The 20,619-nt window shown below is 41.2% G+C and overlaps 1 protein-coding gene across 8 annotated transcripts in view; it reads left to right on the top strand.

The window, feature by feature from the left end:
- The window catches only part of LIMS1 (LIM zinc finger domain containing 1), a 138,105-nt gene that overhangs the window by 105,863 nt on the left and 11,623 nt on the right, over positions 1 to 20,619 (top strand). For 6 of the 8 annotated variants that reach the window (XM_045981261.1, XM_045981262.1, XM_045981266.1 and 3 more), the window contains 2 exons: positions 9,735 to 9,894; positions 20,128 to 20,194. In XM_045981261.1, coding sequence (XP_045837217.1) covers positions 9,735 to 9,894; positions 20,128 to 20,194 — 227 coding nt within the window. Of the gene's footprint in view, positions 1 to 5,160; positions 5,377 to 9,734; positions 9,895 to 20,127; positions 20,195 to 20,619 lie in introns of those variants that run through there. The other 2 variants (XM_045981268.1, XM_045981260.1) reach the window with 2 other exon arrangements.

Here is a 20,619-nt window from a genome sequence, read left to right as displayed (position 1 = left end):
GCAGTAGTAATTTCCATCAGAGGTGCTCAGATAATATTTTTCTCATGGCTGCAGTCACAGTCTAAAAGGATTGTTTACATTTCTTTTTTTTTTTTAAGATTTTATTTATTTGACAGAGATCATATGTAGGCAGAAAGGCAGGCAGAGAGAAAGGAGGAAGCAGGCTCCCTGCTGAGCAGAGAGCCAGATGTGGGGCTCGATCCCAGGACCCTGGGATCATGACCTGAGCCAAAGGCAGAGGCTTAACCCACTGAGCCACCCAGGCGCTCCAAGGATTGCTTACATTTCTTAGAGTAACATTATCAAGAGTCAAAGTGGCTTGAAAGTAGCAAAATGCTTGGATATTAAACTTAAGCAGTGGTGTTGATTTGGCCTGAAATGACCCATGGCCTCTTGGAAAAATAACCATACATTTATTTTAGCTCTCTTCTTGGTAACCTGGATAAGAAGTGATTGACCAACTGACTCCCTTACGCAGTCCTTTTGGGTAAATAGTGCCACCTAACCTTGCAATGGCCACATGGTTACTGTTCTACTCAGGTACTAGGACACACGCAGACAGCCCTTTACACTCAGTAGCTGGCACTGAAGTAGAAATCTTCATCCTTATTTGCTTGAATGATGGAAGAAAACATGTGTATCCATATATTATTTCCCTAAGTACCTTGTATAGTCATAGAACAGGCTGTGACTTGTATTGTTTAGTCATTCAGCAGGCACTTCTCTGGTACCCCTTAGGCCTGTTGCATTGTGAGCTCATAATAAAAGTTCCATATGTTCAGAAATGATGTAAAATAATGCAAATAAGCAAACAGAAGAATAATGTGAGTAGTTAACTTTTTTCCTTTTTTTTAAAGTAGGCTCCCATCAGGGAGATTCAAATCAAAACGACATTGAGATAGCACCTTACACCAGTTAGAAAGGCCAAAATTAACAAGACAGTAAACAACATGTGTTGGAGAGGATGTGGAGAAAGGGGAACCCTCTTACACTGTTGGTGGGAATGCAAGTTGGTGCAGCCACTTTGGAAAACAGTGTGGAGATTCCTTAAGAAATTAAAAATAGAGCTTCCCTAGACCCTGCAATTGCACTACTGGGTATTTACCCCATGGATACAGATGTAGTGAAAAGAAGGGCCATCTGTACCCCAATGTTTATTGCAGCAATGGCCACGGTCGCCAAACTATGGGAAGAACCAAGATGCCCTTCAACAGACGAATGGATAAGGAAGATGTGGTCTATATACACTATGGAGTATTATGACTCCATCAGAAAGGATGAATACCCAACTTTTATATCAACATGGACGGGACTGGAAGAGATTATGCTGAGTGAAATAAGTCAAGCAGAGAGAGTCAGTTATATGGTTTCGCTTATTTGTGGAGCATAAGAAGTAACATGGAGGACATGGGGAGATGGAGAGGAGAAGGGAGTTGGGGGAAATTGGAGGGGGAGACGAACCATGAGAGACTGTGGACTCTGAAAAACAATCTGAGGGTTTGGAGAGGCCGGGGTGGGAGGTTGAGTGAGCCTAGTGGTGGGTATCATGGAGGGCACTTGCTGCATGCATCACTGGGTGTGGTGCATAAACAATGAATTCTGGAACACTGGCAAGGAATTTAAAAAATTTAAAAATTAAAAAAAAACAAACCATGGATGGACCTCGAGGGCATGATCCTAATAAACCCTTCAGAGAAAGACATATTAATAAATAAACAAATAAATAAATAAAGCAGGCTCCATACTCAGTGTGGAGCCCAATGTGGGGCTTGAACTCACAATGCTGAGATCAAGACCTGAACTGAGATCAAGACCTGAGCTGAGATCAGAGTCAGACACAACCAGCTGAGCCACCCACGTGCCCCTAATGGGAGCAATTACTTTTTTAAGAAGCTACAGACCTTAGTGGAAAAGCTGTTCAAGGAGAGGCAGCCCATTGCTACTAGCTCCTAAGTACCAGTGTTCATTCACAATTGCAAGGGCTAAGCCTTCCTAGTTGGCCCTAACTCTCACTGTGTGAGTTCCTTTGTTGACTTGGCATAAGGTTCAGGGCATGTAAGGTTCAGGAAAATTCTCTGCAGGAGTCAACTAGCCAGGGTCTTTTGCTCCTGGGAGGAAGGGGGGACCTCATAGGAAAGAGATGTGGGATAGAAGTTCGGGCTCTGTCCTGCCCATCTTTTCTTTCTTTAGAACCTTAGCCTCCCTTCTCCTTCTCAGCTGCCAGTTATGATATTCCTTGGTTATAAAAGAGAAAGGAAAAAAGAATGAGATCTGGCAAAACTGTAAACAAAGAGACAGAGCCATGAATCTGTCTCAACTTTCATATAGTCATACCGATTGATTAAATAGTTTAAAAATATTAGCATCATATATGATAATTGCGATTGTAAAACTAACTCCTACTGACGTGATTTCTACTGAAGAATTCTATTTGGCCTTACTGTGTGCCAAGCACACATTAAAATAGTCCCAACTGGAAGTAGAGGAAACCAGAAAAAATGGAAGGTCTCCTCCTTGCTTCACCTTAACACAGCATTTTTTTAAATAGCGTAATTTGAAGAGATAAGAGAATTTTTACTAAATTTCCAGCACTAATCTGATCTAGCAGAAGGATACCATGGAAATGACTTAGTTGAAGGTGTGGACAAATTATTAAGAGACTTTATTTTTCATTTTATATCTCTCTGTAGTGTTTGAATTCTTTCCCAAATACATGTATTATCTTTTCTCTTCTAGTCAATACAGTTATCTGGTAGACTGAAATATCTGACTTATTTTTTGTACTTATCTACATATACATAAACTTAATACATATACATAAACAATACATATACATACAGTATGTATATATATATACAAAAGATGTGACTACACACCTATTAGAACAGCTAAAATTAAAGATAATGGTACCACCAAATGCTGGTGAAGATGTGAAGAAACTGTATCTCTCATACATTGCTTGTGGCAATGTAAAATGCTATAACCACTCTAAGAAAATCGTTTGGCAGTTTCTTAAATAAACTACACATATATTTATCATACAACTCAGAAATTTCACTCTTGGATATTTATCCCAGAGATATGAAAACTTACATTTACATAGGAACTGATACACAGCTTTACTCGCAATGGCCCCAAACTAGAAACTACTTAAATGACCTTCAGTGGATAAGTGGTCAAACAAACCATGGTATGTCCATACCATGGAATATTACTCAGCAATAAAAAAGGGATACACTGTTGATTATATATTAACAATTCGGATGGATCTCGAGGGCATTATGCTGAATACAAAAGCCAGCCTTTAGAAGATCACATATGGGGTGCCTGGGTGGCTCAGATGGATAAGCGTCTGCCTTCAGCTCAGGTCATGATCCCAGGGGACTAGGATCAAGCCCCGCACGAACTCCCTGCTCAGTGCAGAGCAAGCTTGTCCCTTTCCCTCTGCCATTCCCTCTGCTTGTGCTCTCTGGCTCGCTCGCTCTCTGTCCAATAAATAAATAAAGAAATAAATTAAATTTAAAAAGATCACATGCTATAAGATTCCATGTAGCTGGCTTAGTCAGTTTGATTGCTATGGCAAAAATACTGGAGACCCTATGGCTTAAACAACTAATTATTTCTAAAGGCTCTGGAGGCTAGGCAGTTCAAGATCAAGGTACAGCAGATCCAGTGTCTGGTAAGGATCCACATTTTGGCTCGCAGACAGCTCCCTTTGGCTATATCCTCACATGACTGACTGACAGAATGGTCTGTGTATCTTCCTCTTTTTATAAGGATGTTAATCCCATAATGAGGGGATTATAATCCCACTCTCATGATCTAATCCAACCTTAATTACTTCCCGAAAGTCCCACCTCCTAATACCATCACATTTGGGATTAGGATTTCAGAATTTTGCAGGGACATAGACATTCAGTCCATAGCAGTAACATTCTCTAAATTACAGTTCCATAGATCAAAAACGATTACAGGTTGCAATCTGTGGATTGCCCCTCAGCCCCTACCCCCATGTGCACCTCATGCTCAGTCTCTCGCTTGCTCTCTTTAAAATGAATAAATCTTCAAACTACTCTCCTATATTTTATCCACAAAGTTCTACAGTGTTTGCTATTTAAGTGTTTTGGGTTTGGGGTGTGTGTGTGTGTGTGTGTGTGTGTGTGTGTGTGTGTGTGTGTTTTAATTAAAGTGTAGTTGACACTGTCACATTAGTTTCAGGTACACAACGTAGTGAGTTGACAACTCTATGACCTATGCTGTGCTCACTACAAACATGGCTACCACGTGTCACCACACCATGCTATTATAATACCGTTGCCTGTGTTCCCTGTGCTACACCTTTTATCCCTCTGACTTACTTGTTTTTGGAGAAAGGTTCTTAGCCCCTGTATCGCCTGTGGCTTCATCATCACCCTCCCCGTGTGTGGCAGTGCCGCAGGGTGACCGCGGTGTGGGCTGACTACAGCAGGAGCGCCGGCGGCATCCTTAGCCGTAACGAAGACCACCATTACCTGGGGGTTCTAAACTAGACTCCAGCTCCTTCCTCTTTCCTCTTGTATCCATTCATGGAACACATCATCCAACTCTTGCTATGTGCCAACTGCTAGGATCAATAAAAGTCAAAAGTAGCTCCAGATCTCAGGGACTCCCAGACCCTTGGGGAGAAGGCAGCTATGGGCATAGCTGGCAAACATGCCCTGGGCATTAGGATATCCCCCGGAGTGTGCCAGCTGCATTGGCCTCAGCAGGGAGCTTGTTAGAATATCTGAGGGTGCTTTACAAGAAGCACAGTGCTGGTGTGGATGATGCTTGGTGACAGATTCCCCAGGGCATGTGGATGTTTGTTTCTCTTGGACCCTGCCAAGTAAACCTCTATTCCTGTGGCAGTGTTCACAGACAGTTTACTGGGAAGGTTGCTTCTGCAAAGACTGTGTCACTGCTTTGGGGAGTGTTTTCTAGAGCTCCCAGAAATGCCTCCAGAAATTCGGACTGGCACACCAAGTGACTGCTTTGCTGCTGGAGCTCTTAACGTGAAGGGCCGGGAGCGACCCTGGCAAACGCAGGGCTGACGTGTGTGGGAATAGTGGGAGTGACCCTGGCAGGGAAGCGGGGGAGGCCTGGATATTGTTTCTCCATCCCCTGTCCTGCTACTCTCTGCCCTGGGCTCAGAGCTCTCAAGTACCCGCGGATACAGATGGCGTTCCCGGGCAGGGCGCGCCCCCATGTTATCCCAGAAAATGAAGAAATCCCCCAGGCAGCCCTTAACAGTGCCCACCAGGCTAATGGCAATGAAGACGAGAGGGCTGTGTCCAAACTGCAGCGCAGGCACAGTGACGTAAAGGTCTACAAGGAGTTTTGTGACTTTTATGCGAAATTGTAAGTGTCTCCTCTTCTGGAAGAGGCGCTCCTGTTTTCCAGATCTAGGCTTCTTGGGCTTTGAGTTCATTGCCCATTGATGGTTTTATTTTTTCAACTTTCAGGAGGGGCATTCCAGGGTGATGCGGGGGGGTGGGGGGGGTGTCATATTCCAGCAGACAGGAATAGACCAAATGAAATGCAGAAGTGAAAGAAAATGCTACCTTTAAAGTAATAGTAGTAATGTTTTTGTGTTCAGTAAGTTCCTGATAATAGTACATTTTCATTACTAGTCCAAAAGGGAGGTTTAGAGTTTTTGCTGTGAGAATTTATAATAGAAAAGTTGTATGTTCTAAAACTTCCCACAGATGAGGGGTTGGTTGAGGGAGCAGTAAAAACTGAATTACAGACTGTTGATAAAGATAAACATTTCTGTTAGGTTTAACAGCCAGCAGTTTAATGTAGGCTGACTGGGTTCCTTAATACTGTCTTGAGGGGACTGAATGAATAAATGAGAAATAAGAATGCTGTGTAACTAGCAAATACACATGTATTTATATATACATATACATGCCACTAACTCTAAAATGTCTAATTCATGTTATTAAATGGGTTTTAGCAAACAACTAAAAAAAGTAGTGCAGAGTAGTATTTAGACCAACTCATGTAAGATTGTTGACCTCCTGCAAAGTTGTAAGCTTGGAATTACCGCAGATCCCCAATTTGTCACTTAAGAGTTAAGGAGACTATAACTGACCTGACTCTGTTTCCGTTAATCCACTCTGTGTGGTATTGTAGCAGACGTCACTTGTTTTCACGACTTATCAAGATTTCTGTTTATGTATAATTAGGTAATTAAAATTATATTGTAACCAGAGTGCTTTGTGGACTCTCAAGATGTTTTTTGGATTTACACATGTTTTCATTTCATGCCAAAAAGTTTGTTTCACAGGCTTTGACCAATGAAGCACTTGAAAAACAAAAAACTCAGTGATACCAAGTTTTCTATGTGCAGTTGATTTGTGGAAGAGGACAGGTAAATCAGTTATAAATGGCCAAATGTGAAGATGCTGTACTAAAGGCTTTTACATATATATTTCCCAACATATGTATGCTTTGTCATCAGCTCCACTTCTTAGCAAAAATCCTTTTTTGAAAAATTAGCCAACTAATTTTAACTAGCTGGATGACAGTTATAACTATCATTTATGACTTTTAAAATGTAATTTCTATCATAGGTAGTGTTAAATATGAAAAACAACTGAAAAAAAAAAACGCAGGTCACAGTAGGTTCATCAGTTGTAACCAAGTACCTCTCTGGTGGAGGATGATGGTAGAGGGGGGGTGGGGGGGTGGAGGCTGGCATGTAGGGGTGAAAGGGAACTCTGCGCCTTTTCTCCGTTTCACTGTGAACCTGAACCTACTCTAAAAAATAGTCCATTGAAAAAATTCACAGTGCCAGAGGGTCAAAGACAAGAGAGGAAAAGGAAATGTAAACAGCTCAGTAGGTTGGTGAGATTATTAGGGGCTCTTTCCTGAAAGTTTTCCCTAATGTAATTTATTTGCTTATCCTGCTTGTTATTAAAAGGAATACTTCTTCAAAAATACATAATACATTATTTCTAAAGCTGGTTTATTTTTCCTATGTGTGGGAAACTACATGTTTGTTTTTATAATGTGTCTACCTATTTTCTAACTATTTGAGTATTTAGATTTGAATATAACCAGTGTTTAGTGTGTAGTATAATAAGTAGGAAACAGGTGATAAATGCTTTGATTTTAAGACCACTTTACACTCTTAAAAATTATTGAGGTCCCCAAAGAGCTTTTGATTATCAGTATTTACTGTCTTAGAAAACAAAAACTGAGAGCAAAATTAAATGTGTATTAATTTAAAATAACAATAAACTCATTACATGTTAATAAGTATTAATATTAATGACTTTTTATGAAAAATAGCTATTTCCAAAATGACAAAAGCTTGGTGGGAAAAGTGGCATTGAATTACATTTTTGCAAATCTCATTAATGTCGGTCTAAATAAGACAGTTTCTCATTTCTGCTTCTGCATTTATCCTAGTGTAATATGTTGCTTTAGATAATGTGTATAATGAAAATATGCCTCTACAAAGATGCAGTTGGAAAAGGAAGGACCTTTTGAACCCCGAAAAGAGTTACGGTGTTCCTTGTACTTTGAGAACCCACTGATCTAGATAATGGATCAAGACAGTCCAGAATATTCTTCTCTTCCTGTTTTGGGAGTTCTGTTAAAATTATAAGGATCTGCTGAATCTTTTGAGAGGGTTCAAAATTAATACTAATACTTTATATTTGAGTAGCATCTTCTGGCTTCCACAGTTATATACTTGTTTTATCTTCAAAACAGTGTTAGGAATTATTGGGGCAGGTTTACTATACTTCATCTAGAGACACCTGTGGATTTTGGTCAGGAGAAAGACCTTTCCAAACCTTCCCAAGAGCTTTGCTAAAACTGCTACAGGGGGTGCCTGGGTGGCTCAGCGGGTTAAAGCCTCTGCCTTCAGCTCAGGTCATGATCCCAGGGTCCTGGGATCGAGCCCCGCATCGGGCTCTCTGCTTGGCTGGGAGCCTGCTTCCTCCTCTCTCTCTCTCTGCCTGCCTCTCTGCCTACTTGTAATCTCTATCTGTCAAATAAATAAATCTTTAAAAAAAAAAAAAAATGTTTAAAACTGCTACAGTTCATTTGGCTTATGGCAAACCCAAATGAAGAAGGAAATGTGATGCATTTTTCTCCATAACCCACAGTAATTTTGAAATGACAAAGTAGAAAATTTAATGAGACTTGGGCCAGTTTTGCCAAGCAATGAGGCTGCTTCTCTTCCTATCCCCCTCCTTTTTTGTGATGTTTTAATTCTGTATTTAAGCCTGTTAAGTAGAGTTCTGATTGGTATGTGGTATGAACGTGGTATGTCTACATGAGGTTTAGTATGGTAAGGCTACGAAATAGGAATACTGTTCTTTGAAACATTTAGGGCAAGAAGGCAAAATTGTCTTCCACTGGAGTGGGATGGAGTTGAGACAAGGTATGTGTGAGCCCTTCTGCTAAGGGAACAGGAAAACTTAGAAACTGAGTGGGGACAAGGCAGTTAATCTGGCTGTAAAATGAAGACTTTTCACCTGCCTCACAGAGTGGTTGATTCTAGAGAATACTGGCAGTAACTTTAGGAGGTGGATTGACTCAATATCTGGGTGGTTACAGGCCGCACCAGGCAACTAGACACATAGGTAGAGCTTGTGCTCTGAGTGGGCGTCTGAAAATAAACTTGCCAATTTGTGAAGGACAGCTTGACCAATGACTGTTACGGGTAGAGGACCTTCCCCACTTCAAGGCCTTTTAGAACAAAGCAGTTCTTTATGTGAAACCAGGGCTTGTTAGAGCTAAATAATTATCTGAGTATATGCTTTTCTTCTTCCAAACTACACAGTGGTTAGTTAGGGTATTGGTCCATTTATTGAGTGTCTCCTGTATGTTTCAGGGTAATAGTGGAATGACTGCAAGAAAGAGACCAGGTCACTGGGTTCATCGGGGTCATTTGACTGCCCAATGTGCAAAGTGTGACGGTGTCCTTATCGCATCTTCTCAGGTGTTTGAAATGGATACTATAATCTGGTTGTGATTTTATGAACAGAGACTCTGGATTCTGGTCCCGTGTCTTCCGTTAACTACTGAGCTTTGTGACATTGGGCTGATTACTCCAATTCCCTGAACCTCCCCATGTCATGTCTATAAAGTGATTTTCACAATGTACAACCCTGTGACTAAGATACAGCTTACAATATTAGTGCTCAATACTTGTCTTACCAATGAGATTACAAGACTAAGGCATTCTGGTGGTTTTAAGAGCTACTTGCAGCAGTTGCTTTCAGCAGGATCTAACAAAAGGGATAACTTGTGTCAGGACATGGTGTTCACTTGACATGCAGTTTAGATTCTGTCCTCAGAAGGAAGAGAAATTGGCTTTGAGATGGTGACCTGTGGATATTTTAATTAGGTTACTTATTAAGCTGTAACCTCAGTCTCCTTGAGGACAGCTCTTGACTTCTGTCTCTATCCCTAGTTCCTCACAGGTAGTAGGCACTCACTTATATTTAGCAAGAGGAATGTCAGAAATGTTAAAGAAAAACAAATTCCAAGCAGGAGGCCCTTTCAGCACGTAGATGGAAGGGCAAAGATATGGGAGTAGTTTGAGTTCTTAAGACACAAGAAATTGGGCTTTAGGGCTACAGTATGGTTTTGTGATCAGATAGAACTTTCTTCTCAGTTCTTCGTGTCATTTCGTCTCAAGTCTAAGGACTTGAGAGTCTAAAACTTAAAGACTTCCTGTCCTTTATGTGTTACAGCAACATGGCCAATGCCCTGGCCAACGCCACCTGTGAGCGCTGCAAGGGGGGGTTTGCGCCTGCCGAGAAGATCGTGAACAGTAATGGGGAGCTGTACCATGAGCAGTGCTTTGTGTGTGCTCAGTGCTTCCAGCAGTTCCCGGAGGGACTCTTCTATGAGGTGAGTCAGCCCGGATAGAAGCACCCGGATGCTGTTTTGAGGTATCCTTCTTTGTTTTGAATTTCAGTATGAAGATTATATTGACATGCCTGGTATTTGGTACCCATCAGGTCAGTGATGACTTCTGTGCAGAATGCTCTGTCAGACACTGCCCTCCAGACCCCACCTTGCCACTTGTATTGTTCATCTCACCTTCCTGTTTCAGAACCCTTGGTACCTTGTGACTTGACCTATCAGACTTGTGCACTTCAGCTCAGCAGACAGAGACCTTTCATAAATGTTAGCCACAGGCTCTCTGGCTTTTCCATTCAGGTCCCCATTTGCTTGCCCCCTACACATGCCTTACTAATTCCTGCCTCTCTCTCTTTCCCCGACTCAGAGCACCATGAAATACCCTCTCTAAAGCAGGGCATCTGTTATTGACCTTTCATGCAATGAATGGGGACTTCCATGTATTTAGTGCCTAAGGAGGATCTTATTCAGATGCTTTGGAGGGATATCCCGTCCATATTAAGCTCTTCTATGTATCTTCTTTTTCAAATTCTTGCTCTTTCTTTTTTTTTTTTTTAATTTTTTTTAATTTATTTTATTTTTGTTAAGTAATCTCCATATCTAATGTAGGGCTCAGACTCACAGCCTCAAAATCAAGAATCACATGTTCTACCAACTGAGCCAGCCAGGTGTCCCCCAAATTCTTGTTCTTCATTCTTTTGTGTTACCCTGTGGTGTCTACATATCCTTTGTATTTCTTTCTTTTTTTTTAAAGATTTATTTATTTGACAGAGAGAGATCACTAGTAAGCAGAGAGGCAGGCAAAGAGAGAGGAGGAAGCAGGCTCCCCGCTGAGCAGAGAGCCCGATGTGGGGCTCGATCCCAGGACCCTGAGATCATGACCTGAGCTGAAGGCAGAGGCTTAACCCACTGACCACCCGGGTGCCCCTTCTTTGTATTTCTTATGATCACTGAAACCCCCTTCTCACAGAATATGTATGCTTTTGGGACTAGTCCATGGAGGCTGAACCCATGCTGTTAATGAAGTTAAGAGTGGGATGTGTGTGTGTGTCCAGATACATCGTGTACTTTGACCAACTTACTCCTTGCACATCTATATGTGTGTTACTCATACGTGTGTCTCTCTATGACAGTGTATGCGCATAGAATTGTTATAGCCAGAAATGGGTGCTCTTTGATTTCTTTTTTGCCTACCACATTTTTTAATTTCCCTGCTTTAAAAACCATTTTAAAAGGAAGGAAGGTAGTTTCTAATGGTCATTAGTAAGTCAATTGTTTGCCACTCAGACTGCAGTTTCCCATAGAAAAACAATGCCTCCTGTGAGGGGGGGTTTCCAGGCCAGCCTGCAGAAAAGCTATTTAGTCCATCATATGTACATGACATACAGAGCTGCCCTGTATATGGTAATGTAACTCTGAGAACAGCTTTAAGAGATTTGACTAGAGATCCCTGTTTTATTCACCAGAACACTATATCCTAGAAACCGCATTCTTCACAATAAAGACTTTTTCTGTAATGGCTTTGGGCTAGGACTTGCAAGCGATAGGAGAGTCATAGTAGGAGGGAAGTCAGGGTGAAGTAGGAGCTGTGCTGCTTGGCATCATGGTAACAGATCCTCCCGGAGGCTGTGGGAGAGGCTGCCAGTGGTAATGAGGAGGGTGGCAGCTAGATTCCTGAAGAAGAAAAGGAAATCAGTAGGGGTCTGGGCAGCAAGGAGAGAAAGGGAGCGGGGGCAAAATGGGGCTCAGTTGGAGTAAAAGGATGAGGACCTGCTTCCGTGGTCTGGAGAGACATTCAGGTTCTCAGGTCAGCACAGTGGAGGCATGCCAGGACTGTGGCAAGGAAGGAGGTCACTTAAGAGAGTCAGGAGTCTGCCTCCTGAAGAAGCATGAGCCTTCAGACTCTGTCATCCCAATGTTACCCCTGCCTTTTTCCTGCTTCATGACCCAAAGAGATTGAAATGTCCCTATAACACAGCAGATCTGTGACATGAATGGGATTAGAACCTCATTTGGTCTCCTAATGCCCAATATGGTATTCTTTCCCTTGCATATTCTTTTCAAATCTAAGACATTTTTATTGAAGTGGGTAGTTATGGCAGAATCCTTAAGAGAGGGTCCAAAGGAGCAAGAGACGGACCCAAAAGAAAAAGGCAGGGTCATTTTTTCCAAACATTAGTTCCATATCATATCGTCTGTGTGCCTGGCACTTGGGAATTAATTATGTTGTCAAGCACGGTCACCTCCTGAGGGGCTGGTTCTGCGTCTGTAAATTGTCAGCTGCCAGGCCACTTGTGCTTAGTCAGAGGGAAGGCTCTGTGAGAGCTTCCAGTAGGACAGAATAAGGCATGACTCACACTTGTCCCCCTGCCCACCTCACAATCCCTTTTACTTCTGGACTATAAATATGCTCCCTAGGTCTGTCTGATATTATTCCAGAATGTTACAAATACCCAGAACTGTCTATTAATGGGCTGTTGCCCAGCTTAAGGTCCGTTGGGTCCTGAGGAAGATTGCTATTTTAGCTATACTGACAATTAAAACCCCTTCCTCAAGGCCAGGGATTTGTAAACCTGCATGTGGAAAATCTGGCTTTTCCTTTTGGTTGAATGATATTAGAGAAAAAGCTGTCCACGGCTTCCAACAAATAATCTGTATTCTCAGGTCTTGAAAAGGAAGCCCAAAAATTTACCTTGGCTTGCTTTCCATTGAGACACAATGTATGTATACATCTTCAGTCTTGCTGTATGTAGTAATAGCAGATGTGGGGCACTTGGGTGGCTCAGTTGGTTAAATGACGGACTCTTGATTTCAGCCTAGGTCATGATCTCAGCATTATGAGATCCGGCTCGTGTCCAGCTCCAGCATGGAGTCTGCTTGTCCCTCCCATTGCTCCTCCCTGTGCTCACTCGCTCTCTCAAATAAATAAAATCTTTTAAAAAAAATAATAGCAACTGTCTCCTTTGCACTCTACAGCTTTGATACTGCTTTTGTCTTATGATTAAAACATCATTCTTCCCTTATTTGCACAGTCTCTACTCTTTTGTCCATAGAATTAGTTCTGAAGACTCATAGGTGGGTTCTCTGCACTCACTTTTCCCTTGCAAATGAGATTCATTTTTACTGTGGAACTTCTGATATTTTGGATGAGATGACCAGGAGGTACCTCCTTCCTTTGGCCCCAGAGGCGAATTTAGCATTACACTGCTGTTTCCTACCCACTCACGAGGATGTTTGTCTGGAGGTAAGCTGATTGAGCTCAGCTATTTCTGGCTCATCTGCAGCTCCTCTTAAGTGAGTTAGCAGCAACCAGTATTATTACCTGCATTGACTCCTTACTCAAGGTCAACTTCAGTCCGTCCAGATCATGTGGTTCAGCTAGTGAACTTACAGTTTGCCATTAGACTGTAATACATCGCCCCCTGAAGAATAAAAGATTGAGCTCCGTGAATCTTGGGCTCCATAGCTTCTGTCTTCAATGACTGCTTTACTCAGGGTGTTTTTATTATAGGCCCACGTGACTTATGTTTTCAGGCCACTCCCATCTGTCTCATTTCAGTTATCTTCTCTAGTACCACAGCATTTTTGTTTATACCTTTAGTATGGAGAGCATTTCACATGTTTGTTTACATGCTTATCTTCTTCCCCTCTAACTTTAAATACCTTGGTGTAAGGACTTTCCTCATTAATCAGTACCTCCATCTATCATTTGTTACACAATATTTGATGACTACGAGGTGCTTAATAGGTACAGTGATGTGTATACAGTACTTGGATAGTATAGATGGCAAGATAAAATGCTAATATACCCACTAGGAACCAGGGCAAACATTTTCTAACGTAAACATTTCCAGGCTATACTTCAAAATCTTGGTACGCTTTACTCATTTACTTATTGTTCATCTCACAAACATTGTCCCAGCTTTATTGTGAGAGTGGTGGATGAAAGAAATGTATTCTTAAGTAGAAACAGAGGAGTTTTCAGTTTTGGGTAGAACCGTGACTAAGTGCCTGAGCCACGATGTACTTTCAGTACCATATGTGGACTGCTGACTTGAGATGTTAGTTCAGGTCAATGTGGTGTCGCTGAATAAACTTACTTTTGATTTGAAACCTACAGAAAAGTTGAAAGAATAGTACAGTGAATATCATGTACCCTTATGCATCTCACACATATGCCCACCACACCCATCTTCTGCCAAATTATTTGGAAGCAATTTGTAGACATAAAACACTAAATGAAGTTACTTTTAATTTTTTTTTTTTCCATAGGGGAGGTACAATGGAAGGGTCGTAGTTAAGAGATGATTTTAAGGATACTGGCCTTACCAAAATGTTCTGGTTTTGAGTGACTTGTATCTAGATGGTTTTTAATATAATCACTTCTGGTACTTGGAGTACTACTTCTTGAGTTAAAAGCTCCCTTCCCCCCAGTTTGTTTAAATGATTCAGATGACTTTAAATGATTCAAATGACCTATGCTCTCCAAGAGCATAGGTTAAAAGGAAAAAAAAAAGAGCACAATTCTCTACTTTGGTATGGGCTGGACTTAATGACTCACTTCAACAAGGATATAGAAATGGGTAAAGTAGTAACGTTGCAGCAGCAAAACCTGACAGGTACCATCTTAACCAAGTGATCAAGGGTAACTTGAGTGATAAATTGTGTTGAGATCATGTACTTCCCAGGATGATGCAAGAAATAGAGCACATTATTACCTCTGTGGTATTCTTGCCCCAAATCTATGACGTCAGTCTAATCAAGAGACAAACCCATATTGAGGAGCACTCTACAAAACAGCTGACTGGTACCCTTCAAAGATGTCAAGGTCATGTAAGACAGAGTAGGAACTGTCACAGATTGGAAGTGACCAAAGAGCCTCGCTTGGTCTGATTTCCATGAGATTTTCCAGTAGTGTTGTTTATTCATTCTTTATTAAGAAACATGTATCCATAATTAGGATGTTTCAGGACCTCAGTATTTTTCGCAGATTTGTGCAATGGAAACAGAGCGTGGAGTCACTTTATTGGTACATGGTCCAAAGGGAACCCAGTAGTTCAAGGCTTTAATGTCATTGTTCCACATTCAGTAGAATTACCTCCATCTGTGTTCAGATACCCAATTCTCAAGTGAGGTTCAAATTGTATGTTGGCAGAGAAGCCAGGCAATCTTTCAAACATGATTTTTAAGTTCTTACAGAAACCCACAAGATAATTAAAGAATTCTAGGTTACATTCTCTATTGGTCTGCCAAAGAGAGGTGGTGGATACAGAAGCAGCAGCAGCACAGATTTTAGGGTCTGACAGCCTTGGATTGAATCCCAGTTCTACTGACTTCAGTGTGAGTTATTTAATATTTTTGAATCTCAGTTTTCTCTAACAAGGGATGATCACACATGTCTCATGGGCAGTTTGAACCAAGGTAGCATCTACCGTACCGAGTAAATTAGTTCACTCTCTAGTACCACTTTCCAGTGGATACTGCTCATATAAGTAAAGTTTGCACACACTAAACCAGGGTTCCTTATCCTCAGCACTGTTGACATTTTTTTTAAAGATTTTTTATTTATTTATTTGACAGGCAGAGATCACAAGTAGGCAGAGAGGCAGACAGAGAGAGAGAGACGTGGAAGCAGGCTCCTTGCTGAGCAGAGAGCCAGATGCGGGCCTCGATCCCAGGACCCTGGGATCATGACCTGAGTTGAAGGCAGAGGCTTTAACTCACTGAGCCACCCAGGCGCCCCAGCACTGTTGACATTTTGAACTCAGTAATTCTTTGTTTTGGGGCTCTCCTGTGCATCGTAGGCTGTTCAGTATTATTTCTGCCACTCTGCCCTCTAGATCCCCAGTTGTGACAACCAAAAGTATCTCCATACATTGCCAGATGTCCCTTGGGGAGCTAGATCACCCCGGTTGAGGGACGCCTGGGTGACCCCGAAGGTTAAGGATCTGCCTTTGGCTCAGGTCATGATCCCAGGGTCCTGGGATAGTGTCCCACGTCGGGCTCCTTAGTGGGGATCCCGCTTCTACCTCTGCCTGCTGCTCCCCCTGCTTGTGCACGTGCTCTCTCTCTCTCTTAGACAAATAAAGAAAATCTTTCAAAGTAAATCACCCTCTGTTGAGAACCACTACACTGAATGAGGGCATCCCTTTGAATAGGTCATGAGCTTCACTATGATAATAGCAAGTCCATTCCAAGTGGGCATGTTCCCCAGGTTGTTTAGGCAATACCCTCATAAAACAAAATCCTTTTTCTCTAAGAATTTGACTGCACTTAGAGTTAATTCTTAGATGATAAATTTAATTAGAAAGTATCTCCAGGGGCACCTGGGTGGCTCAGCAGGTTAAAGCCTCTGCCTTCAGCTCAGGTCATGATCCCAGGGTCTCCGGATCGAGCCCCGCATCGGACTCTCTGCTTGGCTGGGAGCCTGCTTCCTCCTCTCTCTCTCTCTCTCTCTGCCTGCCTCTCTGCCTACTTGTGGTCTCTGTCTGTCGAATAAATAAATCTTTAAAAAAAAAAAAAGAATCTCCAGACAGATTTAACTTTAAAAAGACCCTTAAGAAAGCCTATATTTTCTGGCTTACATTGGCATGAGGAAATATAAGTATACCATTCTTGGATAGTCATCACTCATAATGAAAGTATCATCCTCAGTTAGCAAAAGGCAAGATGCACTGTCTGTGTGGTGATTAGAACTGCTTCCGCAAACTGATATCCTACTTCTGCATTTTAATTTTAAACACCTTTTAAATATGTATGATTCTAACAATGATTTATCTTTTAATTTTGTCTGTCTTAGAAGGTAGTGATCAGGGTATTAATAAAAGGGAACACACAAACAATCATGGTGGTGTTGCTCTCCACCACCGGCACCACCAAACGTTGAGGTGCTGTTTCTGGTTTCATGTGAGTCTCTCAAGGGTAAGGTTACCTAGTTCGTCTTACTACTTCACAGTCCTTCACTTTGCCTGGAATGTGGTACTTCATGTGTGAATAAATGCCCTGTAATTGCTAATTTTGAGTTACATTAGTATTTTTATTTCCAAAATAACTAAACCTCTGTTATGAGCCAGGCACTGTACTAGGTGTTTTACAAATTGTTCTTGTTGTTGTTCTTCATACCTTTGATTCTCACATGAGCCCTCCGAATTATGTATTTTCATTCCTAACTTCCGTGTCGCCCTGATGAGGCTCAGAGGCCTTGCCTACAGTTAACCAGCAGGGATGTGGTCAGATCAGGATTTTATCTCACACCTGCTCATCTGCACAAGGATGCCCTGATTCTCACCAAAACTGAAATGGTTTCCTAGGACTGATGTTTTAACATTCGGAGAGATAATGCTCTCTTGTATATGGCCATCACTCCGTTTTCAGTCATTCAGGAAATATTTATGGAAAGCTTACAAATGCAGTATGTGGCAGACTGTGTAGGCCACACTATGCCCTAGTCCTAGGAGTGAATACAGTTTTTTCAGTGATTTGGGTAGAATTTGGAGATGGCTTCCATGGTACTTTTCATCATATTCAGATCAGGAAGATTTAGAGAGGTTAGATAAATGTATGAATATATGATTAGTGATCTTTGAATTTGGTATTGTAGTTAGCTTCGAAGGGAAATCTGCTCCCATCAGTGCTGGTTTTCATGAGTTACTGGGATCTCCGGTCATCTTCCAGTACACATGAAGAAATATTTGTAAAATGACCAAGTCATTGGTGGCATGAGAAGGCTTTAAATGTCATTTGGGGCTGGGGGGGATACCTATTCAAACCAGAGGCCCTAACATTACCGACTGTAGATAGCCACTGTAATGGTTTGTAAATCTAAGTTTGTGATATCTTGGAACATCTCCAGTAAAAGGATGATCTTAATATTTCCCCTAAGAAGATACTTCTGAAAGTAAAATGGAACTGACAGTTAAAGAGAGCTGTAATTCCAGAAACATGACGAGTCACATTGAACCAAGGCTATTCATGGTGTGCAGCCTTTTTCAGTTTGGTATAGTACACGTTTAGGGGATAGGTTCTTTGTTAATACTTCAGGTTTCTTTCTTTCTCTTTAGTTTGAAATTCCCGAATGTGTCCTTTTCTCCCTATCACAGAATGCATAACAGGAAAGACCAATTTATGATGAGTGATTTAGTGGAAAGAGAGTTTACAAAGAGATTTCTTCACTCATTTCCTTTTATACAGAATCATAATTACTCAGGAAGGCTGAACTCTGAGAAGGGAGGTCTGTTTGGGAGGAAACCATCCAACTAGAGGAGGTGCTTATCTGCTGACCCACTCACTTCAAAGCAATTTATGATAAACCAGTACAAATCACCAAGTGAAGATCGTTAACATTTGCACTTGCCCTGAAATGAGACTGTCAGCCCAGTTTCTAATTCTGAGCTCTCTTTAAAGCAGCAGAATTTCTCCCTACCTCCTCTTACCCCCCACGCAAAGAGAATCTTCACAGAACTCAAAACTTAGAACAGTTCAAAACAGAGCTATTTTTGGTTAGAGTTCATCCTCCCTCATACTGAACAATCCCTGTTCCTTGCAGGTGGCAACAACCGGGGTTCTTAGACATTCTGTTTTAACACTGTCTGGAGCATTAATACTTCCTACAGGCTAATGGTATTTTAAACCAGTTTTGGGTTCTATATTTATCTATAACCATCTTAACCCACATCTATAGAGAACATAGATAAATAGAGAAGTGGGATAAGATCTATAAATATATAAATCTATCTATATATTTATAGAACATAAATAAATAAAATCTTTAAATAATAAAATCTTTTTTAAAAAAATGGATGTTGAGGGGTGCTTGGGTGGCTCAGTTACTAGGCGTCTGCCTTTGGCTCAGGTCATGATCCCAGGGTCCTGGGATCCGTCCTGAGTCAGGCTCCTTCCTTAGGGATCCTGCTTCTCCCACTGCCTGCCACTCCTGCTGCTTGTGCTATCTCCCCCCCAACCCCTGACAAATAAATAAATCTTTAAAAATAAATAAAAATGGATTTTGATAGTCAAACAGTATGTAATACATTTAATATATAACTTGCAAGGAGCTCAAAGATTCAAAGGGAGACATAATTCTCATGACTTATGTGAAGAGGGTAAAAGCAGCCCCCAAAATAGAAATTAGTAAACCCTGACTCTTCCAATGTAAGTCACATGGATACATGAAATATTTGTGAGGGGAAGAGGAGCCCTGCTCATCTCATTAAGATGGGCTTTTCAAGTAAACAAATAGTGGAAAGTAAAATTTAACATTTTCACATACTCATGTTTTGACCATTTATGTGTTAGTAATCATTGTAATGATAATTTAATCCGGAAGAAAAAGAATGTTTTAGAGCCTTATGGGTTCAGAAAATAAAACAAATTTTAAAGTTTCGTTATACACATTTTAGTTGCCGAGAAGTATGGTAGGGTGATCTGTTTAGTATAGAGTTTAGGGGAAAAAATACCACACCAGAATAAAACTTTGGGGGATGAAATGGAAATAGTTCAAGGAGAAAAGTGGAGGATACAAATTTTTCCAACTGTTAAAATAGAATATGGTTGTTTTTTTTTTATATGGGTCTTGGCCTCATTTTGAAATGTGTCAATCTGAAATATACTTGAGTATCTACTCTTTGGAAATATTTAAGCTTATGGTACAACATTTCAGATATCAACCTGAAAAAAAGTGGGACAGGGTTTGTGTGTATATGCTTGTATTCTGGAGAGAGGGATCTGCAGCTCTCGTTACACTCTTTAAGATGAGTCTGCAAGGGGCGCCTGGGTGGCTCAGTGGTTTAAGCCTCTGCCTTCGGCTCAGGTCATAATCTCAGGGTCCTGGGATCGAGCCCCGCATCGGGCTCTCTGCTCAGTGGGGAGCCTGTTTCTCCCTCTCTCTCTGCCTGCCTCTCTGCCTACTGTGACCTCTCTCTGTCAAATAAATAAATAAAATATAAAAAAAAAAAATATGAGTCTGCAAGCCAGAGAAGACTTAGCATTGGTAGAGGGAGGTCACTTGTACTCTGGAGCCATTGTACCAGGTCTCACTTCAGTTGTATGGATCTTTAGGGAGGGTAAAAAAGTACATCTGCTTTTAAAAATCTTAGTAGAATTATAAATTCTTAGGGCAGAGCTCTTAGCTCAAAAACATCTTTCCTATATGTCTCCATGGAATAATTATATTCATCCTGTGATTGTTTCATCTGTACAAGTTGATGGTACTTTCTTTTTCAGTTTGAAGGAAGGAAGTACTGTGAACATGACTTTCAGATGCTCTTTGCTCCTTGCTGTCATCAGTGTGGTAAGTCTTACTGCTGAATGGCAAAGTAAAAAGTGAGTCTCAAAATTATGCCAGTGGTGAAAATGGTGTTTGGTGCTCATTAAAAATAGCATCCAGGTAACTTATTAGTCCTTTCCCTTATTAACATATAACAAGCTTGAAGAGTATCAAAACCCAGAGAAATGATTTTTAAGGAGATCCACTGTAAAGTTGTTTGAAGACCAATTGAGACTTTTACAGATGACCTTTTGGATGTTCTTATTCCCTGTTAATTCATCCTTTACCTGCTCACTTTGGGGGTTGCCAGGAGAGAGGCAGGGAAGACACTGGTGCTCAGATGCTTAAGGGTTGCTGTGTGTTACACAAGTGTTCACTTGCTTGCATTTTAACCACCTCACTGGTTGCTAATGCTTCTACTAGAAAGTCTCCAGAGATTGGAAAAACTG

Source organism: Meles meles, chromosome 16 (genome assembly GCF_922984935.1).
Source record: "Meles meles chromosome 16, mMelMel3.1 paternal haplotype, whole genome shotgun sequence".
Lineage (NCBI taxonomy): Eukaryota > Metazoa > Chordata > Mammalia > Carnivora > Mustelidae > Meles > Meles meles.
The sequence above is the reverse complement of the archived record's forward strand: the minus strand, read 5'-3'. Positions and strand labels throughout refer to the sequence as shown.